This window comes from Cololabis saira, chromosome 6, assembly GCF_033807715.1.
Source record: "Cololabis saira isolate AMF1-May2022 chromosome 6, fColSai1.1, whole genome shotgun sequence".
Taxonomy (NCBI): Eukaryota; Metazoa; Chordata; class Actinopteri; order Beloniformes; family Belonidae; genus Cololabis; species Cololabis saira.
The window spans coordinates 17,471,362-17,493,439 of NC_084592.1; the positions used below are offsets into that span (position 1 = coordinate 17,471,362).

General features: G+C 40.9%; 2 protein-coding genes across 2 annotated transcripts in view; one reads left to right on the top strand and one right to left on the bottom strand.

Moving 5' to 3' along the window:
• LOC133445902 (glypican-6-like) overlaps positions 1-15,059 on the top strand; it is a 106,352-nt gene extending 91,293 nt beyond the window's left edge. The window contains exons 7-9 of the mRNA XM_061723426.1: positions 8,309-8,442; positions 10,461-10,636; positions 12,503-15,059. Of these exons, the coding sequence (XP_061579410.1) occupies positions 8,309-8,442; positions 10,461-10,636; positions 12,503-12,708 (516 nt within the window). The 3' untranslated portion in view covers positions 12,709-15,059. The remainder of the gene's footprint in view (positions 1-8,308; positions 8,443-10,460; positions 10,637-12,502) is intronic.
• Positions 13,262-21,572, bottom strand: dct (dopachrome tautomerase). The gene is made up of 8 exons (XM_061723429.1): positions 21,036-21,572; positions 20,613-20,912; positions 18,755-18,855; positions 17,496-17,662; positions 17,199-17,378; positions 16,928-17,063; positions 16,621-16,822; positions 13,262-15,502 (listed from the first exon to the last, which is right to left on the bottom strand). The coding sequence occupies exons 1-8, from the start codon at positions 21,322-21,324 to the stop codon at positions 15,327-15,329; spliced, it is 1,551 nt and encodes a 516-aa protein (XP_061579413.1). The 5' UTR covers positions 21,325-21,572; the 3' UTR covers positions 13,262-15,326.
• Positions 21,573-22,078: the final 506 nt, after the last annotated feature.

Sequence of the window (22,078 nt, forward strand, 5' to 3'; positions counted from 1 at the left end):
CTCTGTCACATCAAACCGTATTTTACTTTGCCGGTGGCTCTGCTGTTTTCTGATCATGACTTGCTCCGGAATACCGTCTCCATCTGTGTTGGGACTGCAAGATAAACAACCGAGTGACGTCTTTGTCGGATCTATTGTGAAGTCACAAAGGGGAAACAGTGTTGCTTTTGCACTCTGGTGATGGATATTGATTGGATGAGAACAGCCCACATCTTTATGCGCTCTGGTAGCCGTAGCTGCTCTAAGCAGCACTGTCAGTCACATCTGAAGTGAGTGTTTCCACACAAGGACAAAGGGGACATGGCACCATGAAACGCCGGCCTCTCAAAACATTATCAGACAGGTTATTTATATGGTTTGCTTTGGGCTAGCCAGTGTTATTTCTCCAGAGGAGATTTCTGCTAAAGGTGCTTCGAAGCCAGATGGCAGGTCGTGGTTGAGAGAATCTGCCGTTAATGGGTTTCCCTGAATGACTGAGGAGGGGTTTATGAGATGTCGAACATCAGGTTTTAGCAGTCATTTCCAGGGATATGCACCCCGGTCCTTAGATACTTAACTCTTGGCAGCTCGACCTGATGTTGGTTGGCAACATCATCTCAGAGGGGCGCATTATTTTTTTAAGGCCTGACTCAACCAAGAATGTGATGAAGAGGCAGAGTTATTCTTACTGTGGTCTTCCTCATGGTGAGAAACTATTCCGTCTGTCCTCAAAGCGGTCGCCGGTCTTGGAGAGCCCTGTGGTTTTAGCCAAGGTCTTGGTATGAGCAGAACCGACTCCCTGACCTCTGTAATTGAGATGCAGGAAGAGATCTGCATTCATATCAGATGAAAAACTATTTTAACACAGACAGGAGGAGCAGTTGCCAGGGAAAATAAGTTGATCAAGGAGTTGTCCTCCCTTTGTGGTTTGCGTGGTAAGACCCACTAAGATCGGATGAAACTAGCACTAAATTAGCTCAAATTTGCAGAAGAAGGACATGCTACGTTTCAAACGCTGCTGACAACCCGCAGATGCATGCACGGAGAGGGACTGATTGTTTAACAAGCGAGAGATGCTCTTAGCTGTTGTAAGAAGCAGAAAGGGACATTTGACGGCTGACAGAGCCGTCAAACGTGAAAGAGACTGATTGCTGGAGGTCAACTTTGCCACAACTATGAGTAAAATGTGCCCTTTAACCTACTAAGAGCTGGTGCAGTTTTTTTCTTGTTGCAGTTAAGAAATCAAATATTACGGCATCAACAACGAAAGCGTGTGATGTTCACACATGTGTACGCCATGTCTTAGGAGGTTAGAGATCAAAAAAAGATAGATAGTTTGGGAGTTTTTTTTATGTTTTTTGAAAGGTGCATAGCACTTCCAGGCATCATCCGACAGCGTGATAAGGACTTAAGCCCCCGAACGTTGTACCATCGCCAAGAGTCTGATCGCAGCTTCAAAGCGAAGTGACACGTCAGCTTTTTGATCTGAGAAGAAGCGAGGACGTCGGGGAAACCGGTGGTCAAACTACAATTCACTTGCGTTTCTGTTCTGAGCTGACGGATGGTATTCAGCCACCAGGCACAGAAACTCATGATCTGCCTGGCTGCACATGCACAAACAAACAAGACAGATGAGTGTTGGGAGAAATATGTCTGTAAACACCAAAGGCTTTAAAGCCCGCCGGCACAATTATCTCATTGACTCATACAGTTGTTTTTAGAAATAATTATTCTCTATAAATATTTGCTCATGCCTCGCCGTTTAGGCCAGACAGTTTTTTTTTCTCCTTTTTACAGCGAGTAAACACTGCAGCGCGTATATGCAGGTTGTTTGGATTTCATTTGTGGAGAAATAAGCAAGTTTGAAGGTGAGGTAGGGATCTGTGTCATCTGTAATACTGATGATTATCAGTGCTGTTTACAGATGGATTTATTAAATATGTTGGTTTTTTCCCATTAGAATAAAATAGTTCTTTACCTGTTCTTTCAAAGGAATAAGAGAGAGAAACAGAACGCTGCCCATCATTTGAATAATACTTTGAAGCAGTTAACATATTGTCTGATAAAGAGAAGCTCGAGTTGCAGCTCAGAATACTGAAAAATAAGTCATGTGGGGTGAAGAGAGCCGAGAGAACTGTACAAAGAAGGCCGAGCAAACACTGCAGATCACAGCGGAGAGGTTTTGAGGTTTTATTCACAGATCTCCCCTGGATTTGGAGTTGTGCTCAGATCACGGGTCAGCTGCTCATGAAAACCTTCACTTGTAGTTAGATCTGAAAGAAAAAGAGAGAAACAACAAACTGGGAGGGCGCCATGCCGAGCCGCGGCAAGGAGGCAGACGGAAGAAGAGAAGCACGGTGAAACAGCTTATGCTTTATGACAACGGGAACGAAAAGGCAACAAAAAGCTGAAAAGGGAGAGAAATAGTGGACAACAGAACATCCTTACTCCTTCTTTTGATGTGAATTTACCCGTTAAACTATAAGCAAAAACGCATTCTCGGGATACAACTGATGACTGTCTTTAATGTTGTTTTTGTCATCAGATGCCATGAAAATATCAGAACTGAACAGACTCTATAAGTATGTGTCCAAATCCTTATTTATCTTATCCCTTGCTGTTGCCGAGCAGTGCAGGATTGCAGAAATGATTCAAATACATTATAATTGAGCAAAAGAAGGAAGACAGAGCAGTTTTCCGTCATGAACTTCCAGTGCATCACCAAATCTAACTTATCAAGACACTCTTGCAACTACAATACCAGATATTGCAGGAATGTTTTTGTAAGATTTTATAAAGAATGAAATCACATTCCTTCAATTTACAAATGAAGGCAACATACCAAAGAAGCTCAGGAGTGCTGAGCGTTTTAAACTCGCCTTTCTCTTTGTTTTGATTTAGTTTTTTACTTTAGTTTTTTTCTTCATAAGAATGTGTTGCCTCTGTTTGGTTAACACCTCCAAAGTAGTTGGAGTTGTGGAATCATTTGCTGAACTATCTCAAATGATCCATCCGTCCGTCTGGGTTTGGGGCACAGTGGCAGGAGCGTACGCGAGAGGCCTGAACCTCCCTAAACCCCTCGGAGGATAGCGAGGCGTTCCCAGGCCGGCTAGGAAATATAAACTCTCCACCCGGTCCCAGTGGTCTTCTTCCTGGCTCCATCGGTCTGATACACCTCCTGAAGAAGTCGTCAGGTGCCCACCCCGGTTAGCTCCTCTCCAATTGAAGGAGCGGTGACTCTCCTCCAAATTCCTTCCGAATGACTGAATTTTTCAATCTATCCTATATCTAAGGTAGAGCGCATTTTTCCCGTGGAAGAGATTCCTTTCAGCCAGATCTCATTCTCTCAGTCATTACCCACAGTTCATCACAAGTCAGGGCGGGAAGATAGGGAGGCAGGTAAACAGTGTCATTTCTCGCCTCCACAACAGAGAGGTACAGAATCCGCATTGCTGCAGAGGCCGCACAGATCTGCAGTCCCCGAGATACTTGAACCCCCTCCACTTCAGCTAGCACCTCACCTCCAAACCCGAGAGGTCAACCTATTCTTTTCTCACGGATAACCAAGGTGCAGATTCTCCTCCCAGCTGCCTCACATTTCAGCTGCAGATCACTCAGAGCTGGAGATCACGGCTCGATCACGACAGCAAAACCTCATCTTGTGCAAAAAAAGCAGGGATTGTTATGTTTAGACGTGAGGAAGACACAAATAGGAGATCCAGAAGTAGGAGCACCAAACAGTAAAGGCCTTTATTTTCAACCAAAAAAGTTGTGCTAAAGCAGGAAATCCAGTATCAAAAAACCAAAAGTGATCTAAGGATAGACAGACTGGCACGTTGACAAGTTACAGGCCTAACATAGACAGCCGTCAAGACGAGCAGACTAGAAGGGAAGGAAGGGAAGAAGGAAGAGGAGTAGATGAGACGGAGGCGTTAACAAACATGATAGGACAGGAAAAGTCGCGACGAGACACGAGGAATAACACTTTTCAAAATAAAACAGGAAGTCAAGCTGACAGAAGCAAATCAATGTCAGTAAACAGGACTAAAATTAAACCCAACCAAAGAAAACAAGACTCCAAAAACTAAAACGGTCATTAAAACCACGAGGCTAAAACAGCAGTATCCTAAGGCCACAAAACCGAACCTCTTAAAGGGTGAGAGTAGGCAATTTCTGCATAACGTCATGGCTGTTAACATTTGGACAAAACACCAACAAATTATAGAGAGATCTAGCTCCTTCCTCATGTGCTTCCCTAGCAACCGCGCCCCATCGCGGGCACTGACCCGCCCTCTGTCAGTGATTGGCTGGCTGTTACGGTTTAGGGGGGCCTGCATCCAGTTTAACGGAGGAAGTTTGTGATGACCAGGTTTTCTGACAGGACGAGTCACGAGCAGCTGGCGGAGACATTCACTGAATGTGACGAACTGTCATCGGTTAGAAAGCGTATATAACTCCTTACCCTACCTTTAACTGGTCCCACTTTTCAATGCCTCTGCAGATGAGCATTGTTGTTGTGTTTACAGGACTGTCTCAGAAAATTAGAATATTGTTATTTTCTGTAATGCAATTACAAAAACGTCATACATTCTGGATTCATTACAAATCAACTGAAATATTGCAAGCCTTTTATTATTGTAATATTGCTGATCATGGCTTACAGCTTAAGAAAACTCAAATATCCTATCTCAAAAAATGTGAATATTCTGGGAATCTTAATCTTAAACTGTAAGCCATAATCAGCAATATTAAAATAATAAAAGGCTTGCAATATTTCAGTTGATTTGTAATGAATCCAGAATGTATGACATTTTTGTTTTTTTAATTGCATTACAGAAAATAAACTTTATCACAATATTCTAATTTTCTGAGACAGTCCTGTATATCCAGTAATCACATGTGTCTGCTGTTAAAGGTTGTCATTCAACAAAAAAACATTATTTTAGACTACAAAAGACTAGAAGAGAAGATAAAAGAATGAATGTGTTATGTTTGCATTTGATTTGAATGTAGTGAAAAAATCCCGTCAGCCAACAAGACTAGGACTTAAGCAGATGCATTTATTTCCAAGCAGGGTTGTGACTTACAAATGGTTAGATAGACGGTGGTAACACTGCTCTCGCTTTAAAGAATCACTGAGGAATTTTAGCAAACAAACAGCTTGAATAAATGCAAAAGTAGATTTTAACATCAGGTTAATATTTGTGAGATCAGGATAAAATTCAAACATGTATGTCTATCAGCCTTTATAACATCAATTAATCCCCTGGTCATGTGTTTGTTTCTGACTTCACTAAACACTTTTATGTGTTAATCATGTCCTTTTATCTGTCTGTGAACGAACCGACACCGAAAAACATCTGTGTTGTTAGCGTTGCTCAAATTTATGGTTATTTTGTTTAGTTTTTTCTCCTTTTTGTTTTTTTGGCAGCACTTCTGATACTTTGAGATTTACACAGTGTTTTAATGCGGTTCTTAGAGGAGACTACTTATATGAGCCGCCTCGTCAGCCTTCATTAGAAACGAGAGGCCTCACACACTTGTGCCATCTTCGGTTTCATCAGGAGCCGGAGCGGCGGTGACATCTCATAATAACTGTCGTTTGTTAGGATGTCAGCGAGAACATACACAATGTAATGTCTTGGTGTGACGGGAGGGGGAGGTGTGTCTCTGCCATTTTGATTTTTTTAATGAGGATGTCACAGCTGTCAGTACTGTAATAGGTGGCTGATTATCATCAAAATGTCCTCCATGTTTCCTCACTTACTAGCATTGTTCTCCACTGATACTACTGATGTGTTTGTTTCTGTCTCATCTGCAGATATGTGGGCACTTTTTCTTGCATATTTCATCCTGAGGCTCCTTGATTACATTTATTTCATGCATTTGGTTTGTGTTAGACCGCACATTGTTGTAGTTTCATGTTAAGGAATAACGTCAATAACAAACGCAAGTGATTTGATGTGTATTTTTTTCCCATTTTCAAATCCCTACTGGCTTTGGTTCCTCTCCTCGTTTCTCAGCGACATAGTGCCATCTAGCGGCCGTGGTGGCGGGGTGCATCACTGAGGCAGCTGTTTATTCAAGTCCGCAGCGACAGAGAGGCGTATTTATTCTGGTGTACAAAAAACAAAACAACATAAAAACTTGTTTCCGCATATCTATTTCTTTAATGATCAGGCAGTAGCATTTGTAGTGTTTGAAGTTTGTTAAATATGTTTGTTAAATTGCCAAAGCAGACATCTGAGACTACTATCTCATTAGTGTGTGTGTGTATTTATTTATATATATATATATATATATATATATATATATATATATATATATATATATATATATATATATATATATATATATATATAGATAGATAGATAGATAGATAGATAGATAGATAGATAGATAGATAGATAGATCCCAGTTGCTTATCAATAAACAGAGGTAGGTTAGTCAAAAGGACTGATGGTACCCTGCTTTTGGCATTAGTCTCATTGATATATATATATATATATATATATATATATATATATATATATATATATATATATATATATATATATATATATATATATATATATATATATATATATATATATAATATATTATATGTTATTATTTTATAATAACATATAATATATATATATATATTTTTTTTTTCATTTCATTTTATTCTTTATTTCATTAAAAAAAATAAAAATAAAATAATTCAATACAAATACAAATGTTCTTAAATTGTGAATGAAAAGGGAGCAGAAAGAAGAAGAATCTTATCTGATCTGCCCCTTTTTCAAAGAAATAACTTCACAAATTACATAAATTAAAAATACTAATAATAAAAAACAACAACTAAGTGAATAAAAAACTAAAATTCAATAAAATTAAAATAAAATAAAATTACCGCCGCCTATGGGTATGTCAATCAAACTCAACAAACATATTTCATTATATTTACTTAACATACAGGCTTTAATTTGTACTATATATAAATAAATATAACTGCTTACATGTGTCTTTTGTTGTTGTTGTTGTTGTTGTTGCTGTTGTTTAGTGTAAAGGCCGTGTCATCAGAAACATCAAAGTTAATTCATTTTGAATGAGAGGCTGTATCTGAACCGTGCCTGTACCGTGCTCAACTGAAGTGCTGGTCAAATATTTGCATTACTAAACTGCGAGTCATTCTCAGTTAAATTCACACCTTTCAGCCACCTGTTTTGGCCGGGTGCCAGGAGAAAAACAGTGAATTTCTTACTTGTTAAACTAAACTTAACGTATAAGTCAAACGTTGCCAGTCAGGCTGCTGTATTGAGTGCAGCCTTGACCCTCTGGGCAGTATCAGAGCTGCTGAAGTGCTTTGGCATCAGTGTGACAGGATTAACACATCAAAAGCAGTGTCGGGGCCTACAGCAGCGTCACACAGACAGTACAGCACCTTTCATGTTCTGCACAGGTTCACTACAATTTCGTGTAAGCCAACAGCAAGTCAGACGGAAAAAGATAATGGGCCCAACCTGCTGCTATCACGCTTTCCCTCAGCTTCAGTGAAATATGTCAAATTCTGCGTGTTTGATGAAAGATTGGAGTTCAACAGGCTCAAGTCCGGAAACGATATCGGACTTTGTCACATGGCCAGGTTGCAAAGGAGCATTTAACTCTGACATTCAAGCTGAAATGATTGCTGCAAGCCTGCATGGTTTTACTTTCCATAGATACAAACACTGGCCTGTCAGCAGAGAAGTCAAATGAAATCCAAAGGGTCCAAGAGTTAAGAGATGCCTCAGAATTAATTTTCAAGATTTATAATCCTGACGCGGTAATGAGTGAGGGTAGGATCATTTTATAATGATTTTACAGAAGAAATGTGCCCTGAGCAGACGGCTTAAGCTTAAACATATAGCTCCGATATTTTTTTCATATTTCAGTATGCCTGTCAACTTTGTATTCCAGATGCAAATATATTTCAATTAGTATCGTGTTTATGGTTTTACAGGCCTGAAATAAAGATATATCTAGAAGGGGAAAAAAAGAAAAATGCTTCAGTCACATAAATATGAATTTATGGCTTATTAAAGACCTATTTATCAAAATCTGCTGTGGATATAATCGTGTTGTCATCATCGTTTTTACAATATTGTGTATTATGCACAGGCCATACAGTCTGCTGCATGTTTTATTTAGGTGTCATACCACATTCTTTTGGTGGTATTACATTCTGAATTAACACAAAAATATCCCAATTGCCTAAAATGATATGCATAGATAAGTTGCCATGAATGTTTAATATCAACCGGACCTTTTTTCTCCTCCTCCTGTAACAATCCCTGTCTTTGTGTAGGTCATTGACATAAAAGAGAAATTGAAACTCTCCAAGAAGTTTTGGTCAAACCTGCCTGAAGCGATGTGCGCGGAGGACAGGGTGACAGCTGGAAACGCCACTGACGAGTGCTGGAACGGACACACCAAAGGCAGGTGCGTAAGCCACGGCCCCGGGACTGACGTAAGGGAGCACAGAGAGGTTCTTCGGGGGTCTAAACGTCTGTCCTGCATGTTCCTAGTGTGAATAATTCGGTTATTTACGTCAGCTGGCTCAAGTTCCAGGCACATGGCATGCTGGCGTTGAGACTCATCGGCACAAAATCAGGATCTTTTCTCCTTGAAGCTGATTGTCCTGGTTTTACTTTCATCCTTCATTTTACAGATTTGCTTTACATTTCATTGTTTTGTAGAAATAATGCGTCCATTGTTCTCTAGAATGTTAAACCAGACTGGTGTTAACTCTGTTAATCTGATTTGTGGAGAGGATTGTATAACATGAACAATTTAACATAATTCGCTCTTGAATGTAGCAGCTGCTCATTTTGAACCATTCAAGGCCAGCAAGCATTGGCGTCTTTTAACGCAGAAATTCCCCTCTTAAAAGATCCGTGTTCACAAGAAAGGAGAGAAAAAAAAACGCTGTTGTGTCAGATGACCTGTGGAATGGCCTCACATGACATCCTGCTGCATATTTATCGAGCAGAAATGCAGACTGCTTGCAGGGTTTCTCCTGGAGAAATACCTCAATAGTTTCTCGGTGCACGGGCCGACATTATGAGGTCAGATGTGTCGTAAAGAGCCGTCGGCAAAGGGTCCGACCATTAGCACCCAAAGCTCCAAACATGAACTCGTGTGGAATTTACCACCTCCGCTGCCCTTTGTGGGCCTCTGTTTTTGGGGTAAAACCGTGAGTTTTACGCTCGTGAGGGGTTTATCCTTTTAACCCTTGTGCTGTCTTCGGGTTAAGGAAGGAGGGAGGGAAGAAGGGAGGAAAGAAGGGAGGAAAGAAGGGAGGAAGAAAAGAAGGAAGGAAAGAAGGAAGGAAGGAAGGAAGGAAGGGAAAAAAGAAGCAAGGAAGAAAATAAGGAAGGAAGGGAGAAAATAAGGAAGGAAGGAAGGAAGGAAGGAAGGAAGGAAGGAAGGAAGGAAGGAAGGAAGGAAGGAAGGAAGGAAGGAAGGAAGGAAGGAAGGAAGGAAGGAAGGAAGGAAGGAAGGAAGGAAGGAAGGAAGGAAGGGAGGAAAGAAGGAAGGAATGGAAAAAAGAATGAAGGAAGGAAAGGAGAAAACAAGGAAAGAATGTACGAGGGGAGAAAGGAAGGAAGGAAGGAAGGAAGGAAGGAAGGAAGGAAGGAAGGAAGGAAGGAAGGAAGGAAGGAAGGAAGGAAGGAAGGAAGGAAGGAAGGAAGGAAGGAAGGAAGGAAGGAAAGAAGCAAGGAAGAAAAGAAGGAAGGAAGGGAGAAAATACGGAAGGAAGGAAGGAAGGAAGGAAGGAAGGAAGGAAGGAAGGAAGGAAGGAAGGAAGGAAGGAAGGAAGGAAGGAAGGAAGGAAGGAAGAAAAGAAGGAAGGAAGGGAGAAAATATGGAAGGAAGGGAGAAAATATGGAAGGAAGGAAGGAAGGAAGGAAGGAAGGAAGGAAGGAAGGAAGGAAGGAAGGAAGGAAGGAAGGAAGGAAGGAAGGAAGGAAGGAAGGAAGGGAGGAATGGAGGAAGGGAGGAAAGAAGGAAGGAATGGAAAAAAGAATGAAGGAAGGAAAGGAGAAAACAAGGAAAGAATGTACGAGGGGAGGAAGGAAGGAAGGAAGGAAGGAAGGAAGGAAGGAAGGAAGGAAGGAAGGAAGGAAGGAAGGAAGGAAGGAAGGAAGGAAGGAAGGAAGGAAGGAAGGAAGGAAGGAAGGAAGGAAGGAAGGAAGGGAGAAAAGAAGGAAGGAATGAAGGGAAGAAGGAAGGAAGGAGAAAAGAAGGAAGGAAGGGAAAAAAGAATAAAGGAAGGAAAGGAGAAAACAAGGAAAGAATGTACGAGGGGACGAAAGAAGGAAGGAAGACAGAAGGAAGGAGAGAGCAGGAGGAAAGAAGGATAGAAGAATTGGGTCAAAGACAGCACAAGGGTTAACAAGTGTCTGGGGGGGGGGGGGGAAACTGAGTGTAATTTTGTCCTACTTGTTACGTTCCAGGTATTTCCCTGAAGTCCAGAAAGATGGCCTTACCAACCAGGTGAACAACCCCGAGGTGGGCGTGGACATCACGCGCCCGGACACCCTGATCCGTCAACAGATCATGGCTCTGCGGGTGATGACCAACAAGTTGAAAAATGCCTACAATGGCAACGATATCTACTTCCAAGACTCAAGTAAGCTCTTTGTCATGTTTTGCCAAGCACTCGAGCGTGTCCACATCCTGCTTCTTCTTTTTTTTTTTTGTTGTTTTTTCTTTCCTTAAGGCAGGAAATGTATTTTAGTGCTGCCCTCACCACCCTGCACGGTCCAGCTCACATTCTGGCCGCTCACCAAAACGGAGACATAAGTGCTGGTTAAAGTTGACAAGTGTGTTATTAAAATATATTCTCAGTATTCTCAGTCCAAATCACGATTTCTGAAACGCCGATGAAAACTGCAGGAGTGATGTGGAGGCAGCCCACTGGCTGCCCGGCTTCTTTTTTTGACTCATTCCTCATAATTTAAAAAAAAAAGAAAGAAGCATATAGTACCATAATAGAAAGGCTGAAACAACATACTTTGAAAAGTAAATGTGCAGAGATCAAACTGGCATGACTGATTTCATGATGGAGCAGCTGTTTCAGCTGCTGGAGAAGTAACATGTTGACATGAAAGAATAATTAAAATACCCCCTCAAAAAAGTCTTTATCTTTATTTTTTTTGCTTTAGAAAACTCCACAGTAGTGTTGTTTTTGGCAGCCTGTTTCTATTTTAGTTTTAGTCTAGTCTTTGGGTCAAGCTATCATTCTAGTTTTTATTAGTTTTAGTCACGTTCATACTCCTTTTAGTTGTGTCAAGTTTCAGTCGACTGAGCATTTTAGTCTTATTTTAGTCAGAATTGTCCAGGACCATTTTAGTCTAGTTTTAGTCTGAGTCTAAGATTGTATTTAGCCAAACCCATTTCACAATTCAACCAAGGTTATCTTATTATTATATTATTGTTACGTTATGCACTCAAGAATACATTCATTCCAGATACAGAAGACGCTCTAATTTGAGTTTACAACATATTTATTTTCCCGCATTTCTCCCCGTCTTTTTCTTTTTCGACGACACATTCGATTTTCTTTTCCACGTCTATGTAGCGAAAGTGTTTCCAAAGATATAAAGACTAAACTGGTTTAAAGACTAAACCAGAGAAAAATACTTAAAAATGGATATTAAGGATCTTTGTTGTAACATTTCGTCAGGTCTTGTTTTGGTCAACGAAAATGAAGACACATTTTAGCAGAGTTTTTATTTTTTAACCTACATTTTAGTCTCGTTTTTCTTCGTCTACGATATTTCATTATATATTTACCGGTAATTATCGTTATCGTCACATGACCAGTATTTTTGTTGCCTCTCATCTTGTTTTCCTCAGGTGATAAAGGTTTGTTGACAACAATATTTAGTCATAATTTTTGTTGACTAAAGCAACTTTACTCTGCAGATTCTGCTTTGTCCCTCACCGACATGTTCGTACTGCAGGACGGCCTGCAACCTTTTCACGACGCAGCCTTGTTAATTTATAGCGAACCAGTTAGTGCAAATGTGCCTGATTTGCATTCTCTTTGTGGCAACGATTTCAAAGCTTTTACAACTATGCTCGTGTGCACACAAGGTGCTTGACAATAGGTTTACCCGTTACAAAATGTAAACATATTCCTAAACTGCGGCTCAAGCAAATGTTCAAGGTTTGTTTGTGTCCGAATCTCTGGAGACTGATTGTTTTACTGTGTCAGTCGCCGAGGGCGTCTGGTCGTCATTTCCATCCGGTCGAGTCAGAGAAATTATAGTGAAATCAGAAGCAGTGAGGTGATACAAAGACTGAGGCCTTCAGGTCTGTAACCAGAAACTGGGAGAGAACTGCTGTTATGTTACATATCCCTCTTGAATAAGCCTTTTCATAAAAATACAATCTCATTTTTATTTCATAGGTGAAAAACAAACATCTGAACATGAAAATGAATCTGTTTTTCATCCGTGCTTCTTTTGGCTTGTGTCTTGTGGTGCTGCAGGCGACGAAGGCAGCGGCTCAGGCAGTGGCAGCGGCTCCACGGAGATCAGCCCCACAGACGTGGACGCCGTCGTCACTGAAGTCCCGGAGGTCAGGTTCGACCGGAGCGGGCCCGTGAAAGCCTCGGCCCCGCTCGGCGCTCCCTCCGTAGCCCTGCCAACCGTGTTGGCCCTCTTAGTCCTAGTTCTTCACCAACAATGGAGATAATACAGAAGCAACAAGCTACAGATGGACAGCAGGGTTTTCTTTCCTCTCCTCCTCTGCGTTTTTTTATATCCGGGCAGATTGCAGCTACAGTCGAGCAGACGGCCGCCTCGATGCTGGAGGAGTCTGCGTTATGAGTTCACACGTTCCCAAAGATCATGCAGTGCCATCCCTAGACTTGATATTTTACCATCTAACACTGATGCTGCCCCAAAACTCTGCCTCAGAGATTAAAAAAAGTATATATATATATGAATATTTCTTGCACATGTGGCAGGTATCGATGTAGGTCTCCAAGAGGAAAAATATAACACGCACTTTGATTGTTTTCATTGTTTTAAAGGCATTTTTTTTCTGCTTTAAAGAAAAATGCTGAGAATGTGGTTATTTGATACACCTGAATGAGGAAAAATGAGTTTAATAACTGTCATGCTTTAGAGCAAGAGGATGATGTGTTTTGTTGCCTAAAATGTATTTGAATAATTGTTTCACTATCATAAACTCATATGCTAATAGCTTATTTTTTTTATGAAAACCACTCAAATATTCATCTGATTCTTTTTTTCTTTCTTTCTTTCGTTTTGTCTCAATCAAATGCAGCCACTTCATTGCATGCCTTCATCTTATGTATTATCTTTTTATGTTTGGCAACATTATTGGTGCACTTTATCATAGTTTGATCATGATGCTGCACAGCCTTCTATCTATTCACTGAGTCTGTTCAGCAGCGACCTTGCGCAAAAACCCCGCCGCTCGGCTTACGGCTACCATCTTTCATGTACTTATTTTCCATGCAATAAATTCAATTACCTTTACAATGTTCTCATAATACGGCAGTTTTCAAGCTTGGCTTTAGGAGTGGGCGACCTGGACTGAATTAATAAAATGCGGCTTTTCGCGTATTTTCCAGAGAAGGTCGCACCTTCATCCGATGGGTTGCATGTCCCCTTAAAAAAAATCAATGAATCCATCCCAGAGAAGGCTAAATGCCAATCATTGGTGAGATTTTATTGATTGATGACAAAAATATTGATCCACTAAAAACTACTGGTACAAAACCATTCAATTAGGAGATTCCTAAAAGCCTATTAAACAAATTAAAGTGTTCAACAGACATATTTAACCTACAAGATACAGACAGATGGAAAAAGTCAGGATCGTGTCTTGTGTATTTTGTGTAGATGGAGATGCACATTGCACTATTAGACCACATCTTATCAGTACGGTGTTGTCCTGCTGTAAAATCTATATTAATTTACAGTAATTGGTGCCTATCAATTTGATGTATTTCCAGATTACTCTCAAAATATTTATAAATGTTTCATAATTACTGGAACTGCATAGATATTTGCTACTCCTGCACTTATTGTCTGACCTTTGTTGCAATTTGGAAAAAAAATAAATATATATATATATATATTAATACATATATCATGAGCACCATAGCAAAAAGAAACAAAGATACTGACACAGAGCATTAAAATGTCACGCTGAATCACAAAAATTAAAAAAGATGCAACATTAATACAGCCTCCGTATAGTTGTGAAAGGCACAGGAATTATCAAGAGAGACAGCAGCAAATAGCACGAGGTAGTTACTGGGAATGTGAAGAAAGGGCCGCTAAATTTATCTGGAAAGCTTGAATGGTTGTGTCTGCAGCACAGGCAGGCTTGAAGCCGACCACAGTCACCTGTGAAATGAGAATCTGTGGGGACCGGACAGAGCTGAACGCTCCGGTGAAGCTCCTCAGTGGAGCGTACTTACAGAGAATGTGAGAGGCCTGGCACGGCTAAGGGGGGCACACAAAACCAGCCTGTATGTACATCTGCTGTTCTCTGAGAGCCCGTCAGGACCACAACCACCAGTTCCAGCTAAGCTCACATCTCCACACAGTTATCTGTATTCTGCCATCCTCCATGTATCGATGAATATTCATTGACCTCTTTCTTTATTGCTTTGACGTCTGCACGTGCATCCACATCCCCAGAACAACAAAAAAAATGTCATGTTTAATTGAAGATCTCTCTTTATTTTGACTGTTGCTCCCACAGGATGCCCCTTTTTATGTTTTATATCATTGAACTTGTAATAGTTTTGCAATAAAATCTTTAAAAAGGGATGCGGGGTTAGTTTCAACAGGAAGGAGGTTTCTTTTCTTTTCTTTTTTTAACTATGAATGCATATCCGTAGGACATCAAATCATAAAAAGTTATTTTTTACTTGGAGTTTGAATATAATTTCCAAGTGACGGATGGAGAACGAGTTGAACAAACATGCCTTACTGTTTTTCAGTGCAATTAAGATAATTACATTTGTGTTTTGTTACTGTTCTTGAGAATAAATTGATATTAAAAAAACAAAACATTTCAATAGATTTCTGTTTGTGGCAACTTTGTGTCAATCGCACTAAACAAGTGGGCGTTAAAGTATACATCAATTTCAAATACATAGTAAATGATGTGATTGGTGATTAGTGAGACAATCCATCAAAAGCTCAATGTTACTCAGTTACACGATCCATATTTTGCCTCACAGTTGAATCTGTGTTGCAGTACGTCTGTTCCTTCACTCTGAGGTATGTATGAGCGCTGAAGTGCATGTCAGACCCACCAGCTGAAAGCTAGGCTTCCTCCGTGTACCTTCTATTTGTGAAATCAGCTTTTATCAGAGGTTCAAAGCCTCGGCCTCTCTGCTGACGAAGGTAGAGTACAAAGATAAGGAGGAGCACCAGGAGGCCGATGAAGACTCCTCCTAAAGTGGAGCCCAGCACAAACACAGCAGGCGTCCCATCTGCATCTGCGAAGATGAAGCAAAGGTGCGTTGCGTTAGAAGATGATGATTCACGCTTTGACATGACAAAGAAAGATGTCGAGGCTGCGCCCCCTCGCATTAATCCATCATGTTCAACCACTGAACTTTGAAAATAACAGTTCAAGACATTCAAAACCCTACATCTGGCCCAGAAATACACTAACCGGAGGCTTCTTTTGTATTCTACAAACAAGAGCGTGTTAATATTCTACCTAAAAATTTAACTGTTGAGTTTCCCCAAAACATGCAACAACAGGACTAGGCCTGTGTTGAAAAAATCGATTTCCCAATTATAAATCGATTCTCAGATTAATTCCTAAAAATCGATTCATATGTCTAAAGATTGATTTTTTTTTTAATTTATTTATTTATTTATTTTATTTATTTATGTTTTTTTTTTTTCATCATTACATTACAACTTTTATTTATTATATTTGTTATTTTTTTGTTTATCCCCAAAAAAGGAATGTTTTGTTGGACACGAGAATAACTGGTGTCATGTTTTTGCCTTTAAATATGTTTAAAGGTATGAGAACATTAAAGTGTTAGGTTATAATTGCATAAATTGTCTATATTTCATTACTTTATATACTGTCTTGGGGTTACATTTGCAAAAAATGCTAAAAACCAAATGCTCAAAAATTAAAAACCAAAATAGACCGAAAATGGAACAAATAAAAACGGAATGTGGGAAAAAATAAAACCGATTTCATCCGTCTCTGTTTGCTGCCCTGGATCTGTTTGATAATTCTGACCCATAATGTTTCTGAAAGCAGTTCTATCAGCATTCTGGGAGGTGATTGGTTCTTACAGCATCATTAGCTGCCAATACTTGCTGTTTAATCTCAATATAATACTAGTAGTAATATTTTGCATAACTACAGTCATATAATTCATGCAACAGCTCAAAAAACAGTTTTAATAACACTAACCCAAATCAATATCGGAATCGAATCGAATCGGATCGAATCAAATCTTGATAATCGATTCTGAATCTTAAGAATCGGAATCGAATCGATTCTTGACATTTGAATCGATCCCCAGCCCTAAACGGGACCATTGTGTGCTGTTTCTAACATGACAGCTTTAAAGGTTCGGCTCACCCTCCAGAGAAATTGCGTAGGAATATCCCAGCTGCTCAGATGTGACGTAGAGCTCCTCGTTGGTGACTGGAGGGAAGAAGGGAACCATGTTGTAGTCCCTGTTGTGACCGATTGGCGCCATCTCATCTGGGTAGGTGGCGTTGGACGGAGCAAACCTGCGCATCCACTCATCAAAGATGGCGTCAGTGAACGCATGGAGCACCTGAGAGGTAGAAATTGCAGAAACACCGCTGTGTCACTTTAAATTGTGTTTAAGAAGTGCAGATTCTTTGTGATTACAGATGAAAGCAGGAACTTCCGTTCTGACCAGGAAGATGGGATCGTTGGCGGCAGAGTGGGGCAACGCGCTGGTTCCGTTGAGCATGGCGTGCACGAGGTTGTGAAGGTTGTTCACAGTATCGTCCACCTCTCCGTCTGGCTTCTCATACCCTTCAAGGGCATTTCTGTGAAATTTAAAGCCAAAATTGTTCATCCGTAGTTTTTGATGTACTTTTTTCAGGTTCTAGGACCTAGTGACCTGTAAAACAACTTCTGGCTGCATCAGTCGGACTGAAACAGGTTAACGTCTACACTTGTACCTAAAGCTGAAGGAGGAGTTGGTGAAGTAGGGAGGGCTGTCGAAGTCCCTGATCCCCAGACAGCTTCTGACGTCGTTCATGGTGGGCAGAGACGTGTTGGCGCTTTCTATCATCCCTCTCTGGATGAGGCCCTCCCTGGTGCCGTTGCACAGCGTCACCAGGCGGTTGTAGTCGTCCAGACTGGAAAGAAGGAAGAAGGTTTCTGCTTCTGTATAACGCAACCATTAATTGGTTTCATTTTTCCACAATTTAACCAGCATCCCTTTTTTTTCCATGAATAATTTACACACCACTGACCTGCTACACACCACACCCCATGTGGAGAATCTGGACTGGTTGCTAATGAGAGAGGGGTTATCCGGGTTCCTACCCCCCAACAGAGAATCAGTACACACATCACACTCGCTCTGCCCCGTGGCAAAGTTCCAGTAAGGAATGGCAAAGTTCTCGTTGCCTGTCAGTCGCTGAAAGGGAAAGAGAAACGGCAAGCTTGAATTTCAAGTTTCAAAAATGTTTATAAAATCACCAACTTGTATTTTTTTTCTGTCTTGAAATATCAAGCTATGTGCAGACTCAATTTTCTGAACATAGTACCGTATCAGTGCAGTGAAAGACTGGAAATTTACACACAGCAATGAAACCATTTTCGGCGCTTTTTCCTGTTAACACACGCAGATGAACACATTTGGGGGAAGATGTTGTTCAGTCTTGGCGTGGACAGGTGACCTGTGGATTTCCCTGCACACGGCCTGACTGGAACACAAACTCCAAGATCTAGTGGGGAATCGGAGAAGAACCTGTGCTTCGTATCACTTTTTCCATCATCAGCTGATTTCTCTGAATCAGAAAAACATATCTGATTAAATACTGTATGATTGTCACAAGGACTAAGGGTATCAAGGAAGAAAGATCTCTTCGTATAAAGTATAGCACACGAACAAAAAAATCTTTATATGCAGCGTAGGACGTGAAAAAGGTTTGGTTGCCTGTACATACAGTACAACCCTACTACACATCCAGCTGTCTGGTCCTATGACGAGGAGAGGGGATCACATTGAGCCCTACTCTAATGAACAGATGCCCTTTGTTTTACGTATCCATCCACAACGTTGCACTCTTTGTCCTTCTCTCAACTCACAGGCTCAGATAAGACCTCATAACTGGGTTTAGGCTCCCGTCAACATTCTGAAAGTGAAAATCAGAGTCAAGAGGAAGTGCAGGAGCCTGGTTTCCTCACGCACCTCTTGAGAAAACAATACGCTGAAAAGTTCACAAAGGACTTTTGTGCAGGGATTTCAAAGAATGTCTCCTCTCCCGAATCGTCAGCAACAAATCAGAGTTTGGTTTTCAAGGTTTTTCGAGGAGTTGGGGTGAAGAAAATCTTGAGTGGTTCAAGAGTGCAACAAGAGACGGTGCAGGAATGTGTGATGATGAACTGATATGTTTTTGAACACAAGGTCTTCAGTTTTGATGTGTACTTCTTCTAGTATCTCTAATGTTCAAAAACAGACTGTAAATGTATGTTTTTAAAGGAAAGAAAAAGGTTTTGAACGTACCTGAAGCTCTCGTTCCAAGCTCATGAGATGATACCTGTGCCAGGTAATGAATGCTGGACCTTTGTGGGAGAAATCGATGCCTCTGAACGGTCGACCTGGAGCTGCACGGAAGTAACGTTTTCTATTAACTTCTCTACTCAGGGTCGCAAAGTGATATTGAACAAAACAAAAGACATAATACAAGTGCAAACATCAAAATGTCTGATTCCTGTTTCGTTCATAGGAATTTTCTTTTTTTTTAAAGTGTTACTACAAAAACGCTGAGCCAAAATTGGAAAAAAGAGAAAAATTCACATCAGGCCTATTAACCTCTGTAGCAAATTGATATCTGTCATTTTAAAGCAGCACAATGTAACTTTCAGCTTTTGTTGAGTCTGGCGGCTCCTTTGGACAAAAACAGTAGTGCTTTACCAGAAAGAACACTACGTTTCCCATGAGCACCAGCGCGTACTGCCGGAAAACTCCCGTCCCGTCGCGTGCATTTGATAATGCGCTCTGGTTTTGTTCTACGGCACCTTTTTCCTGTCACGTTTTTTAGAGGGACTTCGTCATAAATTAGTAGTCCAACATACTTACTGACAAAATAAAAAAAATACTTTATAACCTGTGAATAACTGAATGTTTTGCAGATCAGCCCTGCACAATTTTACAGTTCTCAGGAAAAATAGTAGAAATGTTCTATACATTTTCTTTGCATTGCATTCTTTCCTGTAGTGCTGTAATTCTATACAATTGTATTATTGTTTTATAAAGCTTCCTCATTGCCAATTACACAATTTTATGATCACTATTATTATTCTGTGTCTGTTGTTGATATTGTCAGTAATTTTAGAATGACCAAAACCCAATATGAATGTGAAAACATTTTCATTTTTATTCTTATTGAACATAGAACTCTACATTTACATTTGTATCATAAAAATTCTGTGTCTTGTTTTATCCCCATAAATCCCCATCGGTCGGACATCCCTCCTCGTCTTACAGCTCATGCCAGCGAGTGAACGCTGGTGTCGTTCCAAAAAGTGATTGCCTGCCAGAATCTGGTTTCTCCCCTGAAAATGGGTCTTTTTACCTGCTAAAAATTGATTGAAGGCCAAATGCAGTTAATGAAAAGTTGTTTCTGCCTAAATATGACTTGATCTCATTCTTGAGCTTCATAATCAGAAAATCTGATGTTTAAACGCTATGGCTCAATGGGCTGCTGTGCGCGCTCCCGCGGCCACAAATCAGATTCTGGCACGCAATCACTTTTTGTCACGACACCGGGCCAATTTTTATTGTTGTCCGGGCATTTAGCTTGTTACTCTCCCTCTTTCTTTTTTTCGCCTCCTCCGATAAAACTTTCATTTTCTTCTGATTTTTCGCTGCTTCGGCCATGATACCAGCTCCGCGTTTAGCTCAACACCAGCTTCTGCTGAGCTCTGCGCTCCAAGCCCCGCCCATTTTCGTCTCGACTACGAATCGGGAAGGAGGGGGAAATGACGTATGCCGTAAAGCAGTCAAAGTCGTAAAATTTGTAGTTTTTTAGTGTGGCAGGGTTCCTACCATGCTCCTCAAAGTTACATAGTGCCAGTGAAGGCGATACAGACCCCTCAGACCATGACAGAGGTGTCATTAAACCTGTTGTAAGTTGATGTACCATCACAATGACTCTGGAAATATTATATTAAGGTGGAAAAGTTACATAGTGCTGCTTTAAAGACAATATTTTACTTAATAGTATTGGTCTTTGATCCATACTGAAAGGAAATCTCAAATTTTCATAAATTGAGTAATTCTAAAAGCTAATCATGTTGTTATTTTATCCCCAAAAAATCAATCTAAACAGCTCTTATGAAATGAAAAATGCTGAATTTACCCAGAAGAGTGTCTCTGACTGAGTAGTAGTGCTGCCAGACGAAGAAATCGTAGATGGAGATGTTGGAGAATTGTGGCTCGGTTCCATCTGGTCCCAGCAGTGCCAGCCAGTGTTGGGTGCCAATGACATAGTCGGGGTGGGTGGTCACCTTAGCCAGATCCAGAACATTCAGGAACTCTTGGAGCTCCTCGGGGGTCAAGGAGTGGATGTTCTTTCGCACCACTGAAGCTTTCCTCTGGTCACAGTTTGGTCCGGTCCAGCCAAACTTACACTGGCCACAGTCGTAGCCTGCAAAGTTACCTGCAACGCAGAGAAATGAAGCATGAAGCAGAGGGCATGTAGTGTTAAGAGCTGACCCCAGGCTCCATGCTCTAACAAAACTCTCTCTCTTTTAAGGGTGAAATAAACCTGTAAAGCACTCACCAGTACATCTGCAAGTCTGATTGAAGAATTTGGTGGGCCACCTCTCTCTGTCGTCAACGTTCCTCAGTCTGTACGGCCCTCCCCAGGGTTTGGAGTCCACCCGGACGGCAGTGCAGTTTCCTCTCCCCGACAGAGAGCCGCACACATTGGCAGGATCGGAGCCCAGGGCAGGGCAACACTGCTTGGTCAGGATCCCCTCCACTGTACAACAAACCCGAGGAAACTGGGCCTCCGCTGGCTCAGGGCAGAGAAGTGAAAAAAGAAGCCCAAGACCAACTGCAATCATCATACTCTATTTGCTTGTTTCCTCCAGTCAGCGGTGACAAATCAGTTCGTAAATCAACTCTGGGCTGTAATGTGGTGAATTAGTTCCCCTGGAAGAGTGTGGAATCCCACTCCGCTATGGTCCCCTGCTGTTTATCTTCAAATTAGATTCAGTGATAGTGCTAAAAACGGTGAAAACAGCACTTAAAGCCAAATCATGTTACGTTCCAGTTGGTTACAAGCACATTAAGACTGACTCTAATGTCTGTACTTGCTTTTGTAGGCTTGAGGAGGATTAAGCCATTGGTCTTGTGATGATCACCTGACAGTGGGGATGTGAGTAAAGCAGCTAGATCTGGAAGAATACCAAAGAACAGAGGAGACTAAAATACACTACAGCCACTTTGAACCAAGACAAAAGCATTATTCCGATTGTTCTTTAAGGCTGCGTCATTCGCAGTTATCCCTTATTAATACAAGTTTGAGCAAAAAGATTGTTGAAGTTAATAAACAGAAACACATGGAACTGAAAGCCTTCATTGTGTGTGTAAAAAGATTTGTTACGCTTCAGGGCAGATTCCTTTAACTCTCAGCTGTGATGACTTCATGGATTTCTTCCCATAAAACTCTTCGTACCAGAGAGAAAAGTGCTGAAACTCTGCCAACTTTTGTACTAATGTATAGCAGCTTCAGATGTCACACTTAATTTGTGTTTAGACTGTTTCTGTCTGACAGCATCATCCAAAACATCAACTTGTAATTAGGACCCTATTCCAACC